The sequence below is a fragment of the Epinephelus moara genome, chromosome 4, assembly GCF_006386435.1.
Source record: "Epinephelus moara isolate mb chromosome 4, YSFRI_EMoa_1.0, whole genome shotgun sequence".
Taxonomy (NCBI): Eukaryota; Metazoa; Chordata; class Actinopteri; order Perciformes; family Serranidae; genus Epinephelus; species Epinephelus moara.
The window spans coordinates 9,156,649-9,178,625 of record NC_065509.1 but is presented as its reverse complement, the minus strand read 5'-3'; the positions used below and the strand labels follow the sequence as shown (position 1 = coordinate 9,178,625).

Below are 21,977 nucleotides of genomic sequence, written 5' to 3'. Positions count from 1 at the left end.
GTCTGGGGAACCTGCTTACTTTTTATGTTCCCAGTCTCAGGATCAGCCTTCCAGAGGATCTTAGATCAGTTAGATGAGTCTCTTGGCGAAGCTTTGTTTTTATTTTTAAGTTACTTTTCTTGTTGTTGTTGTTGTCTTGTCTCCTATTAACCAAACAGTTGAATAGTTTGCGACTTCTTTATGTGTTCTTATTATGAAATGGTCCTCTTAAAGGTCCAGTGTTTAGGATTTAGTAGCATCCACCCACAGCAGCAGTGAAGGAGAACTGACGCAAAAATGCAAACGTCCCTAGAGCCATTCTTTGGTTTGTCTGTTCTGGGCTAGGAACAGCATGGCAGACTCCGTGGAAGAGGACCCGCTCTGTACGGAGATATAAACAACTCATTCTAAGGTAACAAAAGCACAACAATTGTTAGTTTCAGATGATTATGAATATTACATTCTGTTTCTGCCAGAGATGCCCCTAAATCCTACACACTGCGTCCGATCGTATCCGAATCACAGCAGGGTGAATACACAAAATACTTCTCACTTTCATTACCATTGGAGATAAAAATCATTTGGCCTTGCCAGAATAAATGCCATAACTCTTAAAATCTAGTAGATGGAAGCAAAGTTCAATAGTGATAAATCAGAGCCAGCTGTAGAGATAAGACTGACTCCCTATCACAATACTCTTACTCACATCCAAATGTGAACTGAATGCGTCAACGAATTTCATTAGAGATATTCATTTAAATTGGACTCAAGTAAAAACAGTGAAATGTGAACATATATATATATATATTTTTTTTTTTTTCGTAAAAACTGTATGCAGCTTCAGCTAGGTATAAATATATGCAGACATATGTTTATCATTGTTTATATATGTGTCCGTGGTTGTGCTTGCAGATCTTCTACTTACATTTTTTCTTTGTATATGAGCTATTCTATAGGTTAGAATAGAGAACAGAGTTACATAAGTTAGCCTTGTCCTGCATTATAAGAAATCCCCTTCTCTTTGATTCTGAAGAACTGACATAGACATCTGACGCTCTTATCACTGCTGCATACATGTTTATTCCTGCATCTTTTTGTGTGTGTGTGTGTGTGCATGCATGAATGCGAGTGCCCTCAGGAAATGGTTTAGATAAGTGGAATGTCAGCTTCTTCAGAATACTTTATATCTCTGCAAATACACACACACACAAACACACACACGGAAAGAAAGAAATGATGGTGAAACGGAGACAGACAGACAAACGGCCTCTATCACTCTGGAATTTTCTTATTCAATTGTTTCTCAGAATGTTGTCTTGTTTAGGTTGGATACAAATCCAGAAGTGTGTGTGTGTGTGTGTGTGTGTGTGTGTGTGTGTGTGTGTGTGTGTGTGTGTGTGGGCAGCTGACCCTGGCGTGAACAGGGCCACTGTGTGAGACCACAGAGAGACCATTCTTCACTGAGACACAAACACACTCTCACACACACGTATACACACTACACACTCACAGCTATCCTCACTCCCCCCTCGCTCGCTCTTAATTCGTCACATTCACTTACTCACACAAACACACATACAGAGGGTGCAAGAGAGTCATTTGCCATCGCTTCTCATTCTCCTACACTCACACACACACACACACACACACACAATTCTCCTACACTCACACACACACACACACACACACACACTCAACTCTAGCATAGCCTTGCTCTTTCTGTTTCTCCCTGACACACACGCTCACACGCACGCTCACACACAGTGAATATGTCCCACCACATAATGACCCTTATTTCACCAAGCTGACTGTGACTCACTGGTTCGGTCAGGAGACTGGAATGCCAAGCTTTTATCTCTTCAATATATTTTACACTTTCAAAAAATACGTACATAGGTATACTACAAAAAATACTGCAGTAAAAAAAATGTTCAAACTAAACTTTTAATTTGAAGTCAGGTATTTTAGTTGTGTTACAAGGGTAATATATACTAAAATATTGTCACATAACCACGTTTGTCCATCTTTAATATCTGCTAGGGTCCTTCCTGCAAGCACGTAATTTGTAATGGAGTAATGTGTGTGAGAAGGTGTTGCCATGTGAGGTAAAATATGACAATTAATCTTCTAATGACATATTTTTACTTTTAAATCTTAAAGTTCTAGGTGGTGTTCTACAATCAGCTGTGGACATTCATATGTTACTGAACAGTCTACATCACCTCAGCTGAATTTCATTAAGAAAGAAAATTGTGTATTGCTAATATTGACTAATGTTTTCTTACATTGAATATCATCTATGTGGTGCTTTCTGACAAATTTTGACAGCAGCAAAGGGGGGCACATCACTTGAGGCTGGTATAACATGACTGTGTGATTGGATTATTTCTAGGGTTTTGTAGTACTATCACCATTAAATGTGCTAATAGTCTTAAAGCAGTGTGCAGGAAGTTTTAAAGCCTGGAGTTTGGCATTTTGGCTGTCGCTATCTTAGTTTTTAGAGCCCGAAGTGACCATACTTGAAGGAGAGGGTGGAGCTGGGAAAGAATGAGGGATTAATCTGACTCATAGACTGCAGTGACACCTCACAGACAGCCTATCACACAACTCTGAGTCTGTTTTGAAGTCAGCCTCAAGTGGTCATTGGTGCTTGTGTCCAGATAGCATCTGGGAGCCAATTGAACCCAATGTGGAGAGGGCGTATGCAGCCACATGCAGCTGCCAAAAAAAAAAAAAAAAAAAAAAGCCACACCATGTGTCTTTTTTCAGGATGCTCCCACTTTTTGTGCGGCCTTTTCAGAAAGGCGCTGGTGATGTCATTGCTTATTGTTGACTCTGTGTTCAACCCTCTGTTAATGTAGCATTACATTGGCTACCTAGCTAACGTAAGTGTAAAGATATTGTTGTCATAGTAACAAAACCAGATAAAGCATGTCACTTAAAATAGCGCTGGGATGAAGCACTCTGCAGTGCCTTACCACAGCTTTACTGTTGAAGAAAAACATTATGTGGACACATGCTTTTAGAGGAAATGCAGATTTTAGCACTTCCGTGTTGGCTTTATTTTTCAGCCCTGGAGGCTGCAGCTTGAGCACGCTGTGTTAACCGCCATGTTTTACAGTAACCTAGAATGGACAAACAACACACTGACTCCGGAGAGAGGCTTTTTCGTTTTAACATTACCTAAAGGCCACCATAGGCTCTCCTATAGGCTTTGAAAAGGGTGAGGGGAGGGGTATTTAATCGCTTGCAATCTGCAACCTCACCAGCAGATGCCACTAAATCCCACACACTGCTCCTTTAAGTTACACAACACAAGACAGCTAAAAATGATCTTAGTGAGCTAACACATGCAACTGCAAAATCCCTCTCTTAAGACCAAACTGTAACAGCATGTAGGTTTTTGTCGCCCATGATAACACAGTATGAAGTAATTAGTTATGGATAAAAAATGTGCAAGTCATGAAGGTTGTGGTCACTTATGTGTAATTGGCAGGGTAATCAGCTTATTTAGCTAATGGTACCAGAGCACAGTGGTGATGAGCGTTGTGTGATGAGCAATGTTTCTAGAAGCTGTCATGCAGAAATAAAGCTGTTAGTGACATGTGTTGGGCTAATTAGCCAGCACATGAGTTTGGTCAAATATGTAGGGGTGTGGCTACTTACTGGTGAATCTATGTTGAGTTTGGAAAAGCATCTTTATTCTGTTAATCCCTGCTAGCAAGCCCCACTTCCACCTGCACAAAGTTTGGAAAGCCTGGCATAAACTAAGCTCACGTTGGCCTCCACACTGCCAAGCCTGAAGACATCACACACTGTTACACTGCAGGGCACTTCACTTTCTTGCCACATTCACTGCTTTCTGTGCTGTCCTAGCAAAAAAAACAACAAAAAAACACTGTCAATCATTTATTTTTATTGTGGTGACAATGAGACTCAAATCTGTTTTTTACACAACAGACTTTTGTCATAACAAGAAAAGCACAAGTGTAAGCAATCACATTAACAAGTAAATCAACATGTTCAATATGACCCTGAAAGTAGGACACATAAATTGAATCCAGCAATCATTTTTATTCTACCACATTACAATGTATGCTGTTCTTCTACAGCTTAAAACTACCTTTACTCAGTAAACCTTGATTTTCTCCACATTGCACGTTGAAAAAAGTTCAACAATAAGATTTAATAATTGAAAATAGCCTGCCTCAAAACGAGATTTAAACAGTGGTCAAACATCAAGGCATGGGCAGATTATGAGACTAATGAACACCTGGGCACAGATATGCAAAAGGCCCCACCACCTTTCCTGCATAGGAGCAGGACATTCAGACTTTGTGATGGTTTTCTTTTCTTTTTTTGGTCATTTACTGTCTCTTTATGGCTATTTTGTGTCTCTTTGGGGTAATTCTGTCTTTTCTTGGTTGATTTGTGTCTCTTTGTGGTTGTTTTTCCTGTTTCTGTAGTTGGGTCTCTTTGCAGTTTCTTTGCATCTCCTTGTGGTCATTTTGACTCTCTTACTGCTAGGTATGTTTGGCGGGTGAAGCCCAGGGGGCCACTGATGCTTTGGGCCCTTGGGTCTGCGTCCTGTTGGCAATCCATCTACAGTATAGGCCTACCATCTATCAATTCAGTAATCCATCCATGCATTACACAGACACTGCAGCAGCAATGAGACAAGCACCTGCAAAATGCCCAGAGAAGGATGTGGGTAAACTAAGGAGAATTATGTAAGGGCAGTGTGTTCACTGTAGTCAGTGTAAGAGTGTATACTGATGTGTGCACATTTTTTTCAGAAAAGTTTAGTAATAATTTATCAGATATTCACTTTCCTTTGTTGTTAATTTACTTATAACTTATTTTCAAACTACATTTACAGGGGATAGTGACGACAAACACCGTAAGAGCACCGTGAAGACTGACGCCACAAAAACACACACTCGCGCGCACGAACACGGAGATACACGTGGAGAGACTGTGTTATGTTACTACATTTGTTTAATTATTTTCAATGAGCTGCATATGGACAGTATAACCAGGGGGTTAGAGAAACAAAACTTCCTCCTTGTCGTTTTCTGGGGTTTGCTGGATGTCAAGTTATGTGAGTGGCTTCGAGAGAAAAAAAATCACTTCCCAGGAGCAAAACTCTCAATGTCAAGTGAAACAACGTACATGCGACCAGACAGTTTCTAATTCCACAATTAAACATACATTTTGTAAATGTATTATTTAGGCCTTAGACAGAATAAAAACAAACAAATAAATAAACAACGTAAGAAAAACCCTTACCTAACGGAAAGGAAGTAAAACTTTCAAAAGCATGGCAACTTCAAAACACGCATAGTGAATTTAGATATTTTTAGATACATTTAGAAAGTCAAACCTGCCGTCGTATGTTGTGTTAATCACTGTTAGTTTTTTTTGACAATTTCTGTGTAACCTGGTCTCTTTAGTGAAATAGAAATACAACCACAAATCTGTAAGATTTTACAGGTCCGGTTGTAAAGGCCATTATTTTGAAAAGGTACATCCGGAAGTGGCGTGTTTGACGCTATCTAGCTTGACGCTGCTAGCCAAACTTCAGAATGAACCCGACGAGAGACAAACCCGTTAGATTGTAGAGGAGAAACTGTAACCGTCCATGTCTTGTCCACAAATATCAACCCGCTGACACAGTTACTGACAGCAATGTCGAGAGAAAACACCACTCGAAGTTTGGACAGCATAGACCTCGCTGCTCTGAGAGTAAGTAGAAAAGTGTTGTCTTGCTTTTAATGAAATGTTTGAGTAAACATTGGAGGATGTGGTGGGTGTTGCTCCAAACTTAACGGTTACGGTAGTTTCAAGTAACAACCAAACTTGAGCAGTTTGTTTTCTGCCCTCGAACCGTCGGCTCTCGCTTTATGTACTTTTTTAACAAACATTTATCGTTTTCTGACTCGGTGTGTCTTGTGTAGAGAGCCTTATACCATTAACATTATGCTTTGTGTCTGTACTGTGCTCTGTTTGGTGTTTGGTGTTACTTTACAAGCTACAGTGTTTACACTCAGGCTTCTCCTTTGGCTGCCCAGCTGAAAAGTTGACATGCAACAAGTGAAAGTCCACTTGGGTTGACTTTATGTATTTATTGACAGAAAACCTAGAAACATGCATTCTAGTTAGTGGCACATTCTTGTTTTAACTATATTCCCATGATTCTCATACTTAATAGCTAAATTATAAGCTCATACTAGTTGGTGGAAATGTCTTAGTCTGCTCTTGTTGGTCATTAATACAATCGTTCTGTAACGTCTGTATCTTTGAAGGAAATGACAGTGTGCCTATATGACTCAAGTGTGTTTGCTGTCATGTAAAGTGATTTTAGGTGATAGAATCTTTAAGTAGTAATACAGTCAGTGAAGTCGAGACCTGTAAATTGACATTTTCAGTTGCTTCAAGCTGTACTTTTATTCCTTGCAGCTCACAATGTTTTCCACATTTGCAGTCCCACTTCCTCAGTCTCCATCCTAGCATAACACTGCATTGTTCTTCTCCATGTGCCCATGGTACTGAGTATATGACGCTATTTGTCACAGTTTCGTTTGGCATGAACCTGTTGCATTATGACTTTGCTGGAATGGACTGTTTTTATACTGTTATACACTGCTCTGTTTACCTGTAGTGCTGTCCGCTAAGCCGTGTTCTCTGTATTTGACTCGACTTATCTGCTATGATGCTTAGCATTATTTCTGTCCCATTGTCTTTTGTCATTATCTTGACCATGTTATTGTTTTTTCCAGGATCCAGCAGGTATCTTTGAGTTGGTGGAGGTGGTTGGCAATGGAACCTACGGTCAGGTGTACAAGGTGAGTGTTCCCACCATGATGCTTTTCTGTTGCATGCATGGAAGAATATAAACTCTGCTGCAAACTGTGATACTTACAGAAATATTTGTGCATTGTCAGGTTTTAATTTAAACATTATCTACATGGCACAAAGTCAAAAATTGCTTGACATCAAAACGTCTCAAAAGCGACACACAGTAAGCCTGCAGCAGTCTTGACACATACACACACACACAGCATATTACACTATCTAACACGTCATTTCTGGTAAAACGTACTTAAGCTACTTCCAGTTAGTTAAAAGGAAAAAGAAGAAATTCTCAGCTGATTGAAATATCCTGTAGCTGTTACAAACACACACACACACACACACACACACACACACACACACACACACACCAGCATCGACAGCATCTGCAGCATCTTTTAAAGGCCCAGGGTGGGGCTCACTTCCTTATCGCAGTATCTGTTGGTGTTTGTGTGTATGAGTGGTTTGTGGTTACAGGAGGTGTTTAGTTTTATTTGGGTCTGTGCAGATGGTTGTGCCCTTAGTGCAAATGATGTCTGCGTGCATCTGCAATACCACAAACTGCGTGTTACTATACCTGTATGGAACACTTTCAGTTCTGAGCATCAAAAAACAAGATCCAGCTGAGCCAATGATGAGAGCTCAGATCCTTTGTGAGTGCTCAGTTTCAGATTTGTGTTACAATTTGTGTCAGGTCAGAGGCGAGAGTTGTTTGTAGTATAATCAGAGAGTTAAAACATCATAACTGTCGGACTGCCTTAGCAAGCATACTTAAACAGAGGATGATGTCAAATTGCTGTCATAAAAATTAGTTATGGAAGAGGAATAAAGTTGTATAAGGGGGATTGTTACTTTCTCTGCAGCACAAGACACAAAGGTGCAAATTCAGGCCAGGCCCAGGTCACATAAGGCATGCATTGCTTTGTAGATAATCACTATGGCATTAATGTCAATAATAACTACTACAGTGAGATGGCTGAGTAAACAGTTTTAGAAAAAGTAGCTTTGACATAGTCTCCCAAAAATGTGTTATATAGCTTAAAAGGTTAGAGTATGAATTAGAGTAGAGGTTAAAAGTTTAGGGTTTAAAGAATGAATGAGGTCCATGGATGGTTCTTACAAGTGTGTGTGTGTGAATGTGTATGAGACAGAAGGTGGGTGTGCCTTGATTGCCACTTGATTTCCTGAAAGAGGAAATGTTGCAAGAGATGCACAGGACAGTGAGGCCTGTGTCGGCCTTTACACAGGGTGCTTTTAGACACGGGGAGAAAATCACAAATTTCATCCAATGAGTCACACTCACGAATGTTTTAACAAGGGAAAACCCTCTAATATGGATGAATAGTTACACTCTTATCGAGGGAGACTTAACAATGATTCTGATGTTTTTCATATCAAGATTACACAATATAGACTATGCCCTATCTGAAAAGGTGTTATATCTGAGAGTATTTTCATTTTGTTAATGAGTAAATGAAATGACGAATTAATTAAATGGACCTTAATGTGGACAATGCAGATCTGTTTCTGCATGCCAGCATATTGACACATGCTAATGCAAAGTACAGACTACATGAGAATCAGGCATATTTTGCGCCCGATCCCCCCAAGGCCAACAATTGTCAGCAAAGCCCCAACTTTTAATGGTCCTAAAGATCATCATCAGATTTTTTGTGGTGTGAGGTATGTTAAAAGTGTTTGTTACATCTCTGGATCCGCCCGAAAGTCCAACATAGCTGCACTTAATTTCAAATATTCAGCATGTTCATTCGCCGACTGTCCTGTGGGTCTCATAGTGTTTGAATGGAACATCAAATGGGATTCAACTCAGAATTTACTCACTTTGAGTTCACGCTGTAACATGTACAGTTCATGTTCACGCTGTCTCCATGACATTATCCATATTTTTAAAATTTTCTTCCTGAATTTTCTGAAAAAAGTAGTGCAAAAGCCAACAGCTAGTACTTCCTGCCTGTCGTCTGCCATGTTTGTTTACTCTGAAGTCACGTTTGATTACTAGAGATCTGCGAGATTTCCAGATTTGAGAGTCTGGACTCTGGTTGTTTATAAATAGAATCTGTTAGTGAGTGTTGTACTCTTTAGGCCAGATGGTTGCTCTCCACAAAACTGAAGGAGAAATCTGTTAAGTGTATTAGTACAGGTTGTAATGTGTGGGATCTCTAACATTTTCATTATTTCTTAAGATTTGACAAATCATTTAGTGTGGGCCAGTCTGGTGTGTGTGTGTGTGTGTGTGTGTGTGTGTGTGTGTGTGTGTGACTGTGTTTTCAGCCAGTGAGTCCCATCATGGGAAACCACAACAGGAATAGGACCTTTAGAACAATGACTTGCTGTACACACATACGCACACACCTCAACACACACAAACACACACACACAAACACACACACAAACATGCACACACACACAGCCCCTTAAGAAAACACTTTGTTGTGGATTTATGTGAGTGCAGAAGATGCTGACAAAGCACCTGGTCTTTTCCTGTGTTTATTTATGTGTGTTGCATTTTGATTACATTGCATTCTTAAGGCCCGAACATACTCGGGCAAAACGTACGCGGAACAGACTCCGTGAGGAATGTCCGCAGTCATTCTTCGGGCTTTCATAGTCGAGCGCACTTCCGCGTTGTAGTTTCCTGTAAAAATGTCCGTGAAAAATCCCCGCGATGTGAAAAATACATGCCAAACAGTCATGCTTTGAGTCCGCTCGGACCTCCGCGGAGTCCGTTCCGCGTACGTTCCGCCCGAGTATGTTCTGGCCTTTAGGATTAAGTAATCTTACCATATTTATCATACCGATTCTATTTATTATCTCACACTGATAGACTTTTATGTATCATTTTGCTTTATGTAGTGTTTTTGCTGTTTTGTTTTGTTTTTTTGTCTGTCTGCCCAGGGACAACGGATGCGAATTAGCTGCTAGCTAACTCAGCTAACTCAATTAGTTTTAATTGTGCATTGTCCCTTTACTTTTTTTAATATACTTTAAAAAGTATATAAATGTAACATGAACAGACACAGACACCAAAATCTTAATTCAGAGTGTAAACCTATGTAGTACCCCTTTTAATACTGAGTCAGTTATGAGGTAATAGCGTACTACAGAGGAAACTCAGTGACAATTCCCACAGTGTGTCACAATTACGACATGATAACAGAAACTGTGTATTATGTGCAGAATGCATGTGTTTAGCCAGAAAGGAACTGGGCAGAGCAGCATCTTAACAGAAAATTGATCTACACTGTCCCTAGATGGTCAAAAGAATACAAGTCCCAAAGAAACAGCATTGTGTGAAGAATCTGAAGATGCTGCGACCACTGTCACCATGTCTCTTCTGCTAAATGCACACTCACATAAAATACACATTTGTGCAGTTACAGCTTACTTTGTAGTGCAGTGAAATGCTTTTGAACTGTATTTATACTTTTTTTTTTACCCATGTGTAAATGCTGGCAACAGAAAGCAGGACCCAAATTCCAAAACAGAGGAATAACTGTTTTTTGGGGAAAGCAGTTTTACAGAAGTCTAAAGTTGATTTACAGTCTTACCAATCTGGAACCAATATTTCCAGTAGATTTCCATGCTAAGACTTCCGCTTTTGTGCGCTGGTCATTTTGGCTGATCTCTGGGGCTGACACCTTCTGGTCAGTTAGTTAATGTGCTCTTATCTGACCAAACTCTCTTTGGTCAGACAATCGCTGGTCTTCCTTTCATAAGGCCATGTGTCAGCCAAAGGGTTTTTTCCCAGATAGAAACGCCAGACACTCTTCTGAAAACACCAAGCTGGGTACGCCAGAGTGCTTTGGGGACACAGCATTTTTTCATTTGAGACACTTTGGTTGCATCTGGTGGCCATGATTTGGAATATTGGCAGAAATAAGATTGTCGGCACAAAATGGAGGACTTGCTCTGGCCCTTGCTCTTGTTAAAGGGAAGGCTTAAGCATGTAGGGAGATGGGACAGACACACCAGTCACTGTGACCAGCAGTATTTATTCCTCCGTCATTAATCCTCTCCTCTATTGTTGTTGTTTGGAACTTGTACATGCTGTGAGAGTTGGTCCATGTGGTATAGTGGTGACCGCAGCATTTTACCCAAAACATGTTTTAAACTCTTGGCAAATGGACAAAAAATGCTTTACATGCAGCACTGTATGCAGAATAGACTCTCAGCACCTCGTCATGCTGCTCACATTTGTAGCACCCGCGTCCCATTGCAATGCTAGCCTCAGTGAAAAAAAAAAAAAAACACTTTGTTGGACGAGTGCAGTCAGTGCACTGTGGCAGAGTAAGTTAATCCAGAGATATCTTGCAGATTTTTTTTCCATATCGACCAATCGATTGGTTGAAGAATAAGTAGAATTTCAGTCGACCAAGAATTTTTTGGTTGACAACAGCCTACTAATCTCTAAAAACTAGGGATCCATGATAATATGGGCACGTCATTAGTGTCAGCCATTACCGGCTTTAAAATGAACTATCAGAATCGGCCAACATGCTTTTTCTTAATTTGCACAATTGAATGAATATTACACACATTGAAAAGCATTGTATTTCATGTCTCCATCTGCTGGTGGGCCATCACAATAACAGTATGCATCCTTAATATGATATTAATTCCACTACAGAAGAGACTTGATGATCGCTAAAATTAGGTAGGGAAAAAAAGTGGATGTATTGATGTCAATATTGGTTATCGGTCAAATGAGTTGTTACATATAATAATATGCTAATAAAGTTAGCACAGGGCTAAACCGGAAGTTAGCTGCTCGGCCATTGAAAGCCTATAGTGCGCTTGTTCTATGAGCCCAACGATTTGGAAAATGTACCACTGAGCAACTTTCATAAAAAATTGAAAGGGGTCCCAGTGCTGCATTCATTTTCTTTTTACATCCATTATCAATACCACTCGGACTACAAACGGACTACAAATGGAAACCAGAACACCTCCAGTACAAAAATCTTGTTCTGCCTACAGATTCTGCATATACAGTATACGCAGAATCTGTTAATGTAGAATTAGTCTTACAGTTAGCAGCAGGCAGGGTTAGGTAAGGTCATTCAAGTCAGGCAAACAAACCTGATGGGGCAGGCAGCATGTCAAACCACACAACTGGAAAATCATAGGCAGCATGTCCAGGTAGGAAGAAATGACATGAACACCGTGGCAAATGTGTGTTGGAAAAAGCTGTTCTCAGTGTATTTTATGTTAAGGAATTAAAAAACAAGCGGGCAGGTGGTCTATGGAAGATCAAAACTAAGTAAGGACAGACAGTCGGGCAGGCATGACAGTATGAGGACCATTCAAAAAAAACCACTGGGACTTTGAAAAACAGAGTTTTAGGGAGAAGAGGCGGGGGGAGATGGAGCAAGATGTTTATATATGCACAGTAATGTGCAGTTTGTTGTAGTCCCTACTGTAAACCACACTGATCCACTGTCTGTTGTTTGGTGAAATGGTTTGTAGTTCAACTTACGTTATGTTGCCAATTAGTTCTGCTCTAAATTGAAGCCTTATAGTTGACCTATGTCTAGTGTCAGGAGTTGATTGTACTGATTGCTACATTTTACCATGACTCATGTTTTGATCCACTAATTGCCAGTTAGTAGTCAGATATCATGTCAACCAAACCCCAGTGTCAGTGGGAACTGACACTGGGGGAAAGTGAGCCCCATTAGCCTCATTTTCATTTTAATTCAGCGGAACGGCCTCCTGGTCAGCAGACATGATTTTCTGACATGCTGAGACAGGCACAATTAGAAGTAATAGAGAGTCAGATGGAGAGTAGAGAAGGGCTGAAGAAAACAATCAGGCCTTTTCAGCCAAATTGCCTCAGGAACTAAAAAGTCAGGAACTCAAAGAATCTTCACTGCACTCATTTATTACGTTTCCACCACATCTTAAGAACTGATATGATTGGAGAAATAAGAGCAATAACAGATTAAAAAGCCACCATGTAGACTAATTTTTGCACAAAAAATGAGACATCAAAGGGGCATTACTGTTGTATATGTTGAGTCGATGTTGAAAAAGAGAATTGTGAATGCGGAGAGTGTAGCGAGGGCTGAAAGCGAAAGGCAAGACCCAAAGTTGAGAGGATATAGTACGGTTTTGTTCTGGTTATTTGTGTACTTTAGTATGTATCAGTAACGAAACCTGTGTTTGACCTTTCCATGACATTCAGCCTTGCAAATTCCACCCATCTAGTTTTTGGCAGTGTCATGGTAGTAGGGAGATTTGGACGACAAGAACTAGAACTGGATCCAGGTTCCTGCTGTATAAAAGCAGGTAAAGTTCCTTAGTCCCTCAAAAAGTTCCTGGAAAAGTTCCTGTGGTCAGAAAAGGAAGTAGTCCGCTGTCCATAACAAAAAAAAACAATCACCCTTTTCTCCTCTCATTTCCCTCTTCAATATCTCTAATTCAGTTCGCCTTCTCCTCTCTTCTCCTGCCTGTCTTTTGCTTTTTCTTTGAACCCGTTTTTCGTGGACAGATTCCACTTTATGTTTACTTCTTCGTTTTCTTTTGTTGGTGTCCTAAACATGTGCACACAAGGCAAAATCATTAGTGTCCAACAGATGCATAACTCTCACACATGCACATTAGTATTAAAGGATGCATTATGTGCAGTAGTAGTCACATGGTATTATGCCTGCAGTAGTTTGTGGCCCCAGGACGAAGAATTCAGGACAATGTGAGAGTTTTGCCTTCTTAGAAATAGTGACTAAACAACTTACCAGGAATGTCTTGGAATTTTTTGGTTTACCTTAAATTATCAATAGTTTATTTACTCTTCCCATATTTAAAGAGGGCACATTCAGATGTATGTTTCTTTTGAAGTTAAGAGCAAAGAGCGGCTTGTCGTTCATGAACAGTACCACAGTGGTTTCAGCTGTGAAACTTTACAAACAAACGTGAAGTTATGAAATTGTTTTATTGGACATTCTTAGGTCTGCATCACTATGAGGCACACACACTGTGCATGCTCCTCTCACTCACCATGCAGTCATCATTCTCACACACACTAGCCCAGACACAGACACAGACACAGACACAGACTCAGACGCACACACACACACACACACACACACACACACACACACAGGGCGTTTCCCTGTTTGCAGAAGGAACTTCCCTTCCCTGCAAGCCACTGCTGTAGAGTCATCTTTGTGTGTGTGTGTGTGTGTGTGTGTGTGTGTGTGTGTGTGTGTGTGTGTGTGTGTGTGTTTCTTACAATGTGAAAATGTCAAACTCCACTAAAGCTAAGCGCTACGATGACTGCTGATGCAACACTGTGCCGGTCTGAGTGAAGCTGAAATTCATGACTTGTTTTAGGACTAAATTTTATAGATACTGTGTCTATATAAAACTAGTGGAAATATTTTTGTCAGACCGTGGACTGTTTGTAATTGACCTGCACAGTGAAATCATGTTCATAGTATATAGTAGTAAAAAACATCAAAACCTAACTTTGACATGGATTTGTTGGTATGAGTTAAGTATTTTAGTCAAGTTGGTGAAAGGCCAAATGTGCTCAGGAGCATTGCCCCCACTGCTTTAAACCTTGGTGACACTGTGTTGAAACACCATGGACTGCGCACAGCCATAAAACAGCTGGCTACAATACAACTCCCAGAGCTGAATCACTTGCACTTCCTCAAATTTTTCTGGTTTCAATAGCGTCACTTCTCTTTCTGTGACCCACATATCATCAGTCTTATCTTACTCATGTTCACTGATCTGCTGACCAGAGTGTAAAAAATGTCCAAATGTGCATTTGGACCAGCTGCTACTTGCAGTTGCAAATAAACTAACCCCCTCCCCTTTAGTGTCTACAGCAGAGGCCCTCCTGCAGCTGCTTCACAGCACAAGCCACTGGAAGCATTGTTTTTTGATAAACACTCGCCCAACGTTAGATAAACTGCAGGGATTCTTTGTGTTGAAAATATTCCATTTCTTCTTCATATTAAGAAATGGACAGCTCAGTTGAGCAAAGCATTACACTATTACACATTATTTAAAATGTGGAAAATTTAAATAAATAATATCTTGTTTTGAAATAAAAGTCTTTGTTTCAAAACATAGCAATGTTGCGCGGGGGTTTGAGCTGAGGGGAAAGAAGAGACACAGAGACAGAGGAAACATCCTTCAACATGGAGTTGTAGAACTCTGTTTGTGCTTGTTAGAGGTAAAAGAAAAAGAGTTGGAGAGAGACAAAGGAAAAAAGAAGGAGAGGAAGGAAAGAGGAAAGTGAGAGAGTAGTGAGGGCTAAAGGGAGGAAGGCAGAGGTGAAAGGCAGAGAGACAGACAGGAGGGGAGGAAGGAAGAGGTAAAGAGACAGATGAAAATTAAAGAGAGAAGAGGAAGGTAGCCCCCCATGAGGTTTGGAGCTAGGCTTTGTGCTGATTACCCATGTGTGTGTTTCTGTGTGACCCAGACTAGTGGGAATATGGGGGAAGTCTACTAGTTAGAATATCCTCTGAAGTGACTTGTCTTCTTACTGTACTTTCTAAATGCCAAAACTATAATTAAAAGTACACCAGAGATTCAGTACTGCACTTACATGAAGTTGGGGGAATGGAAAAACTCAGACGGAAAAAAAGAATGGTCAGGAATAACTGCAGCAGAGGCTGAGATATCAAGACTCGTAGTCCCCAGTATGGGTGAAGCACAGAAATTGCTGTATCCTACAATTCCCATAATGCAGCTAGGTACATGTATCTTTTTTTGTTAGATCTTGCCTGCCTCAAGTAATCCCCTGCCTCTCAAACTCTGCACTCTAAGTTTGTAGTGCAGCCTTTTAAGGCTACACTCATGAAGAGCTGCAGCAGTTCATTATTAAGTCAATTACTTGATTTACAAACAATTAATTGCCAACTATTTTGATCATCAAATAATCACCTTCGACTTTTTTAAAAGCAAAAAATAATCAAAAAAACAAACATTTGCTGGTTTAATGCATCTTCACTGTGGGACTTTGATGTTTTTCTTTGTCATGGATGGTAGTAAATTGAATAGCTCTGGAATTCTGGTCTGTTTTTCCATTTGAAGACGTCACACTGGGCTCTTGTAAAATTAATCAAGTCATTTTCACCTATTTTCTGACAGTGCCACTAACTAGCTCCCACCTGACCCATGTGCACTGCAGGGCAGCCAAAGCTAGCTAACCACTGTAGCATTAATACCTTATTAGTTTTGTTCTTAATGTGGTACAGCATAGGGCTAACACTACTGCTAAACTGAAGAGTACCAAAATTAAGACAGACATGCGTAACCGGTCAAAAATGTACTAGTATATGTAGTGTCTATAATTGTGTCTTTTAGCAGAGAAATTATTCTCTGTTTCCTGCCCAAGGACTACAGATGAAATTAGCTTATAGCCAATCTGGAAATCCATTGGTAAAAAACAAAACAAAACTTTTTTCTTCCTTTACCTCTGGAGGCACTGCCCGGTAGTTTTTCGACTAACGGAAGTGCAGGGGCCTTGCTCACCCCCTTCACTTCCGGCGGTGCCCCCAGTGTTACACTCTTACCTGCAACTCGAACCAAACGGCGGTAAAAATGTTGCCGCTAATGCCCTTTTTTTCTTGTCGTGAGGAGTGGAAGGTGTGCTGGTAGATGCACAACGCTTGTAAGTTGTGCTGTTGTCCATGTTTTTCGCGTTGACGAGACGGCGTTTTGGGTGGAGCGGTCGCCATGGACGTAGAGCTTGCTGTTTCTGTAGGTACACATTTCCTGGTTTATTGAATACCCCCCCCAACCCCCCCGTAGTTGTCTTGCACATAGGGCAGCCGACAGATTCTACCATGTAAATTGCAGAATCTGTCTTGAGAGATTATCTTATAGCTAACTCTGGTGCAGCTAAGTAGCTGTGCACTGTCCCTGTTAAATACATTTTAAAAGCACTACGCTCATTTATATTTTTAAGTTAACAATAGAATAAATGACCATGTGTAATGTGAACGGGAATGCTTGTAGTGAGGAATGCACCGAGAATATGACCCAGTAAAAAAAGCTCAGAGAATCATACTGTACACACAGATTATGCCAAATTAATGCTAATATTACTCTGTGTCTGCTGCATGTATTATGCTGCAATTTTTTATGAACAAGAACAAGCAAGAAAATGAGTTAATGTGACCACAATATTTAATTGGAGGGATATTTTGTAGTAAAAAAAACTACTTACTTTTCTCTGCTCTTTGCTGGACAAACAGTGTCAAAATGACTGTTTCAAAATTGTCTCAGCAATATCATGTTTTTTAAATTTTTTATTGTCCAACATACAGTATACACTGATACCACTATATCTGCAATTAGCTAATATCAGCCAATATATTGGCTCATCATCAGTCCAGCTATAGTCTTGTTAACCATCCAAAAATGGTGACTGAATCATATCACCTACAAAATGTTTATTGAATACATGTTAAATCTCACCTTTAATAGTTAATTAAAATTGCAGGTGATAAAATATATGAATGAACAAGATGGTTCCTCCCAGAGCTAAACTGGTGAATACTTTTTTGTACACTGACAGTTGTATGCATGCACACACACACACACACACACACACACACACACACACACACACACAAACACACAAACACAGAAGGGGCCCACTTCATTTTCTCAGTTCTTTTCATATGACAGTGGGCCAGAGTGAGCTTTTAGCAGCATTATGCTCAATATAATGTCAAACCAGTACAGTCTTTTTGACCGTGTAGTGCCAGCCAGTGAAGGCTCCATGTGAATGGAATGGGGAAAAAATGGGTTGTTTCACTCGCAAAATGTGCACACAGCGCGCACACACACACACACACACACACACACACACACACATACACACACACTCACACACAGAGCACCATTTCTACATGCAGTTTGGAAAGGAGAGCTGACCAGTGATGCAGTCCATCCAAGCACAAAGTACACATATGTAAATACAGTAACAGACTGTTCTGTAGGGGACACGCAGGGGAGGGAGATGGGAGAGAGACAGACGGAGAATATTATAGAGACAGCGGTGAGACAGAGAGTTGGAGACTAGGCTTTCTCTCATTTGTCTCCTTGCTGTCTGCATTATAAATGTCTTTCGTATCTAATTAGCATACGTATGGATGTATTACAGTAACCTTTTCACTGACACAATATTTGTAGTGCTCACTTATTCTGCCAATGTGTGTGTGTGTGTGTCACAGTACAAGCGACAGACAGAAATGGAGAAGACATTTGTATCAGGATTTATTTGTGTCTGTGTTTGAGTCCTAGCACTGTACAGCGTCATAATGTGTGTGTATACGAGCCTGTGTGTGTGATTCATTGGACCTCAATGTCAAAAAGTGAACAAGCTTCCTCCAATTAATTCTGGTGGAGAGCAGAGAGCCCTTTGAGTGTATATGTGTGTGTGTGTGTGTGTGTGTGTGTGTGAGTGTGAGTGTGAGTGCTGCATATTGTTAATAAGAAACTCAGATGAGAGTCGGAACATTTCACATTTGTAAGTGGTGGCAGCAGCACAGCCAGCAGACACCATCGAGTCTGAAGGGACAGGAAGGCCATTTCCTTATTTATCACAGTTGGGCCAGTGGCTGCTTGTATGCCACAATCCTTTGCAATTATGGAGACAATGTCCTCTACTTGGGGACAGAATCAAGGCCAGAATAGAATAGAGGTCAGTGAGCCTGACAAAGTGCATCTTACATCCATGAAACTGTAATATAAATAAGAAGAATATCAGCAGGGTTGTTATCTGACAAGGTGTCTAGTCACAACTGCTAGTTCAGCAACATTTTCAATAAACTTCATTGTCAGACATGTTTAACATGAACTGTTAGGATGTTAGACATTTTTCTACCCTTTCATTCTGGGGTTCAAACACTTTTTGCACATGATTTGTTCTCTTCTAAGTCCAAAATACTTCCAAACAATGGTTGATGATGGCTTATTAAGTGCTTGCTTGGGGAGCACACATTTTAAACACCAGTATTACAGTTGATTATGTTCCTTTAATTGTGGGTAGCCAAAATTGTGATTGAAATTATTATTTGATTAATTGTGCAGCCTTATTTGACATATTGTCCTGGTCATATTTCAGGGCTTGCCCAGCTTCCCTGAAACAAGGAGTGCCTCTGCTAATGTGAGAGGGAAGCAAGCCAGCCCAAGTGCCAGTAGAAAATGTTGGCGTTGTGCATTTTCTGCAAACCACAAATGCGCTTCATTTGCACATTTCGTACATATCAGTGTCTCTAAAGTGACGTAGTATGTTAACTGACTTTATCGTGGGAGGTGGAGTAGAATGCCTTGACACCTGGGCTAGATGCCAGCCATGCTGCAGACCACTGATTGAGATCAACAAACAACAAGACCCATTGTTTTTAGCGAGTCATCGCTGTGTTTCCAGTGGTGTTTAGCCACCAAAAAACGCGGGTGTTTTTTCAGCAGGGACAGTGCCACAGAATGCATTCGTCTTGTACTGAGACATAGCTGCATTTCCTGCTGGTATTGTTCCACTTAAAATGGGTGTTTTAAGCCAAAACATGATATTTTCCTAACCATAACCAAGTGGACTTTGCTCCTAAATCTAACTACATGTTAACTATAGCATTGTTATGTAAAGTTTCAGTGTATCTGCTACATGATAATATGCAAATGTAACCTATCCCTGCTTTGCAGAAATATACAATGCCAATTTTTTTTCTAGCTTCATCATCAACTAGTAACTATATTGATTAGTTAGCTAATTTTGCTAGCATAATCCTCCCAATCGAAGGCTCTGCCATTGATAAATTACTAGGTCGTAACAGATTGTAGGCTGTAGTCAAGTCAAGTCAAATTTATTTATAAAGCACATTTAAAAACAACCCAAGTTGACCAAAGTGCTGTACAGTTAAAAATGAATAAAAGAGATACAAGTCAAGTAATATAATAAACAGAACAAAAACAGCAACCAACATAGATCAAGGCACAAATAAACACATAGGCAACATCAGGAGGACTCGAAAGCTTTAGTAAAAAGGAACGTTTTTAGCCTTATTTAAAAGAGTCGATGGAGGGGGCAAGTCTGACAGAGGGGAGAATGCTGTTCCAGAGTCTGGGGGCTGCGACTGCAAAGGCATGGTTACCCCTGAGTTTAAAATAAGTGTGTGGAACAGTTAAAAGCCCTAGGTTAGCCGACCTGAGGGGTCTAGAGGTGGAGTATGGGGTTAAAAGTTCTGTCATGTAGGAAGGGGCCACTCCATTCAGGGCTTTGTATGTGAATAAAAGAAGTTTAAAATCAATACGGTACTGCACTGGCAGCCAGTGGAGAGAGGCTAGGACAGGGGTGATGTGGTCTCTCTTTTGGATACCTGTCAAAAGTCTGGCTGCAGTGTTTTGTACTACTTGTAAACGGGAGAGAGATGACTGATTAAAGAGAGATGACTGATTAATTCCAGTGTAAAGAGAGTTGCAATAGTCCAAGCGGGTGGAAATGAAAGAGAGTTGTATGCCCTAATAATTGTGATGTAGATTTTCAAATTATTTTTTAAAAGATAGACTGCATGGTATCAACTGCCGTATCTTTTAATATACCACATTTAAGCCACATGGTCAGATCAATAATTTATCAAAAAGTGTAATAAATAACAACTAATTTTACCAGTCAACTGACCAAACTATTAAGGGGAAATTTGGGCATTTTTCAACTTGTTTTTCAACTTTTGTTTTTTTTGTTTTGATGATCTTTGATTTTATGATCACATTTGAATTGTTTTTTGGTTTAGAATCTGATTCCTGACATCCTTAAATGATGGAGGAAGACAGATTACTGTGAATGTTGATCACCTCACACAGTCTTCCAAAATACATCAAGATATGAGCACATACATTGCATCCATTCAGCGGCATTATGACTGATGTATTTGAACTGCTCAGTTTAATTCTTGGGAAAACACCAGAAGACTCTGATGTGGACATACTTGATTTAGACACACAGGTTTCAACACTCTGCTTTCCTCCATTGCCCACTAAATAATACAGAAATTGGTCCTGTGAGTGATAAGTCTTTGGAAAGAGATGGAGAGAGTTTCAGAGATTTAGCTGCAGAGAAAATAAAACAGAAATAGGCAAATATTAAGAATGTAGTGTTTGTTTTCAAGCTTTCCATCCATCTTTGTCTCACTGTGTTTCTCTCACTCTCTGCATTTGTCCATCTGTACCTGAATATTAGCTGACTGATTGAGTATAGTGGGGTTTGTCATGCCCTCCGGTCTATTTCATACACACACACACAAACACACTCGCTCAGAGTCCTGTCATACATCACAGCTTAAAGGCTTATAGAGTAGCTACTCTAGTATCTTGTCAGCTTTCTGACTCATGACAAGGTTTTCAATTTTCCCCTTTTCACCTGACTGCACTTTACAGCTCTGGCTCTGTGTGCTGGCTTGCTCCTTCTCTCATATTGCCCCTTGTCTTGTTCTTTCTGACTGCTCCTCTCATGAGAAAATGAAATTATGTAGACATAGCCGTGTCCAGTGCTGAAAATGATATCACAATCCAAGTATTCACTCAGAAGTGGTGTTGTAAATGTTGTGTATGTGTGTGTGTGTGTGTGTGTGTGTGTGTGTGTGTGTGTGTGTGTGTGTGTGCGCGCGCGCAACTTATACAGTTGTTTGGCTGATTAGAGTTGTGATTTTAAATTCAACACTAATAGGACTGTGTTTGGTGTTTCTGAATTATAATCTTTTATATCTTGATCTACCCTTTGTCCCCATCAAGCTTACTTCAAACACTTATTCACTCAGTTACACCCGTGGTTTAATAGATATGAATATTTCCCGAGCCTTCCAGTGTGTGATGATTCACTTTTGTTTTTATTACCACATCAGTCCCACTTTTGCCAATACCTAGTCTTGTGAGCTTAGTGCACCAAGCGGTCCTTGTTTGATGATAAATTTAAACACGTTTGATGTTTTATATCTGGAGTTCATAATATTTTTGTGGTTTGCAGTTCATCCAGACCTCACTCAGAGCTGCACCTCAGCTCCAGCATGTCAGCCGGAGGATTTAGTCCACAATTTTTCCTAAATTTGTATTTTTTTTCCTCCTTTTTTTATTTTTGAATTGTGCATGTTCATTGCAGCATTAAC

At 40.1% G+C, this 21,977-nt stretch overlaps 1 protein-coding gene across 3 annotated transcripts in view; it reads left to right on the top strand.

Annotated features, from left to right (window-relative positions):
• Positions 1-5,575: 5,575 nt before the first annotated feature.
• The window catches only part of si:zfos-2326c3.2 (mitogen-activated protein kinase kinase kinase kinase 4), an 86,048-nt gene continuing 69,646 nt past the window's right edge, over positions 5,576-21,977 (top strand). For all 3 annotated transcript variants that reach the window (XM_050041733.1, XM_050041732.1, XM_050041734.1), the window contains exons 1-2: positions 5,576-5,724; positions 6,759-6,824. In XM_050041733.1, the coding sequence (XP_049897690.1) occupies positions 5,668-5,724; positions 6,759-6,824 (123 nt within the window). In that variant the 5' untranslated portion in view covers positions 5,576-5,667. The remainder of the gene's footprint in view (positions 5,725-6,758; positions 6,825-21,977) is intronic.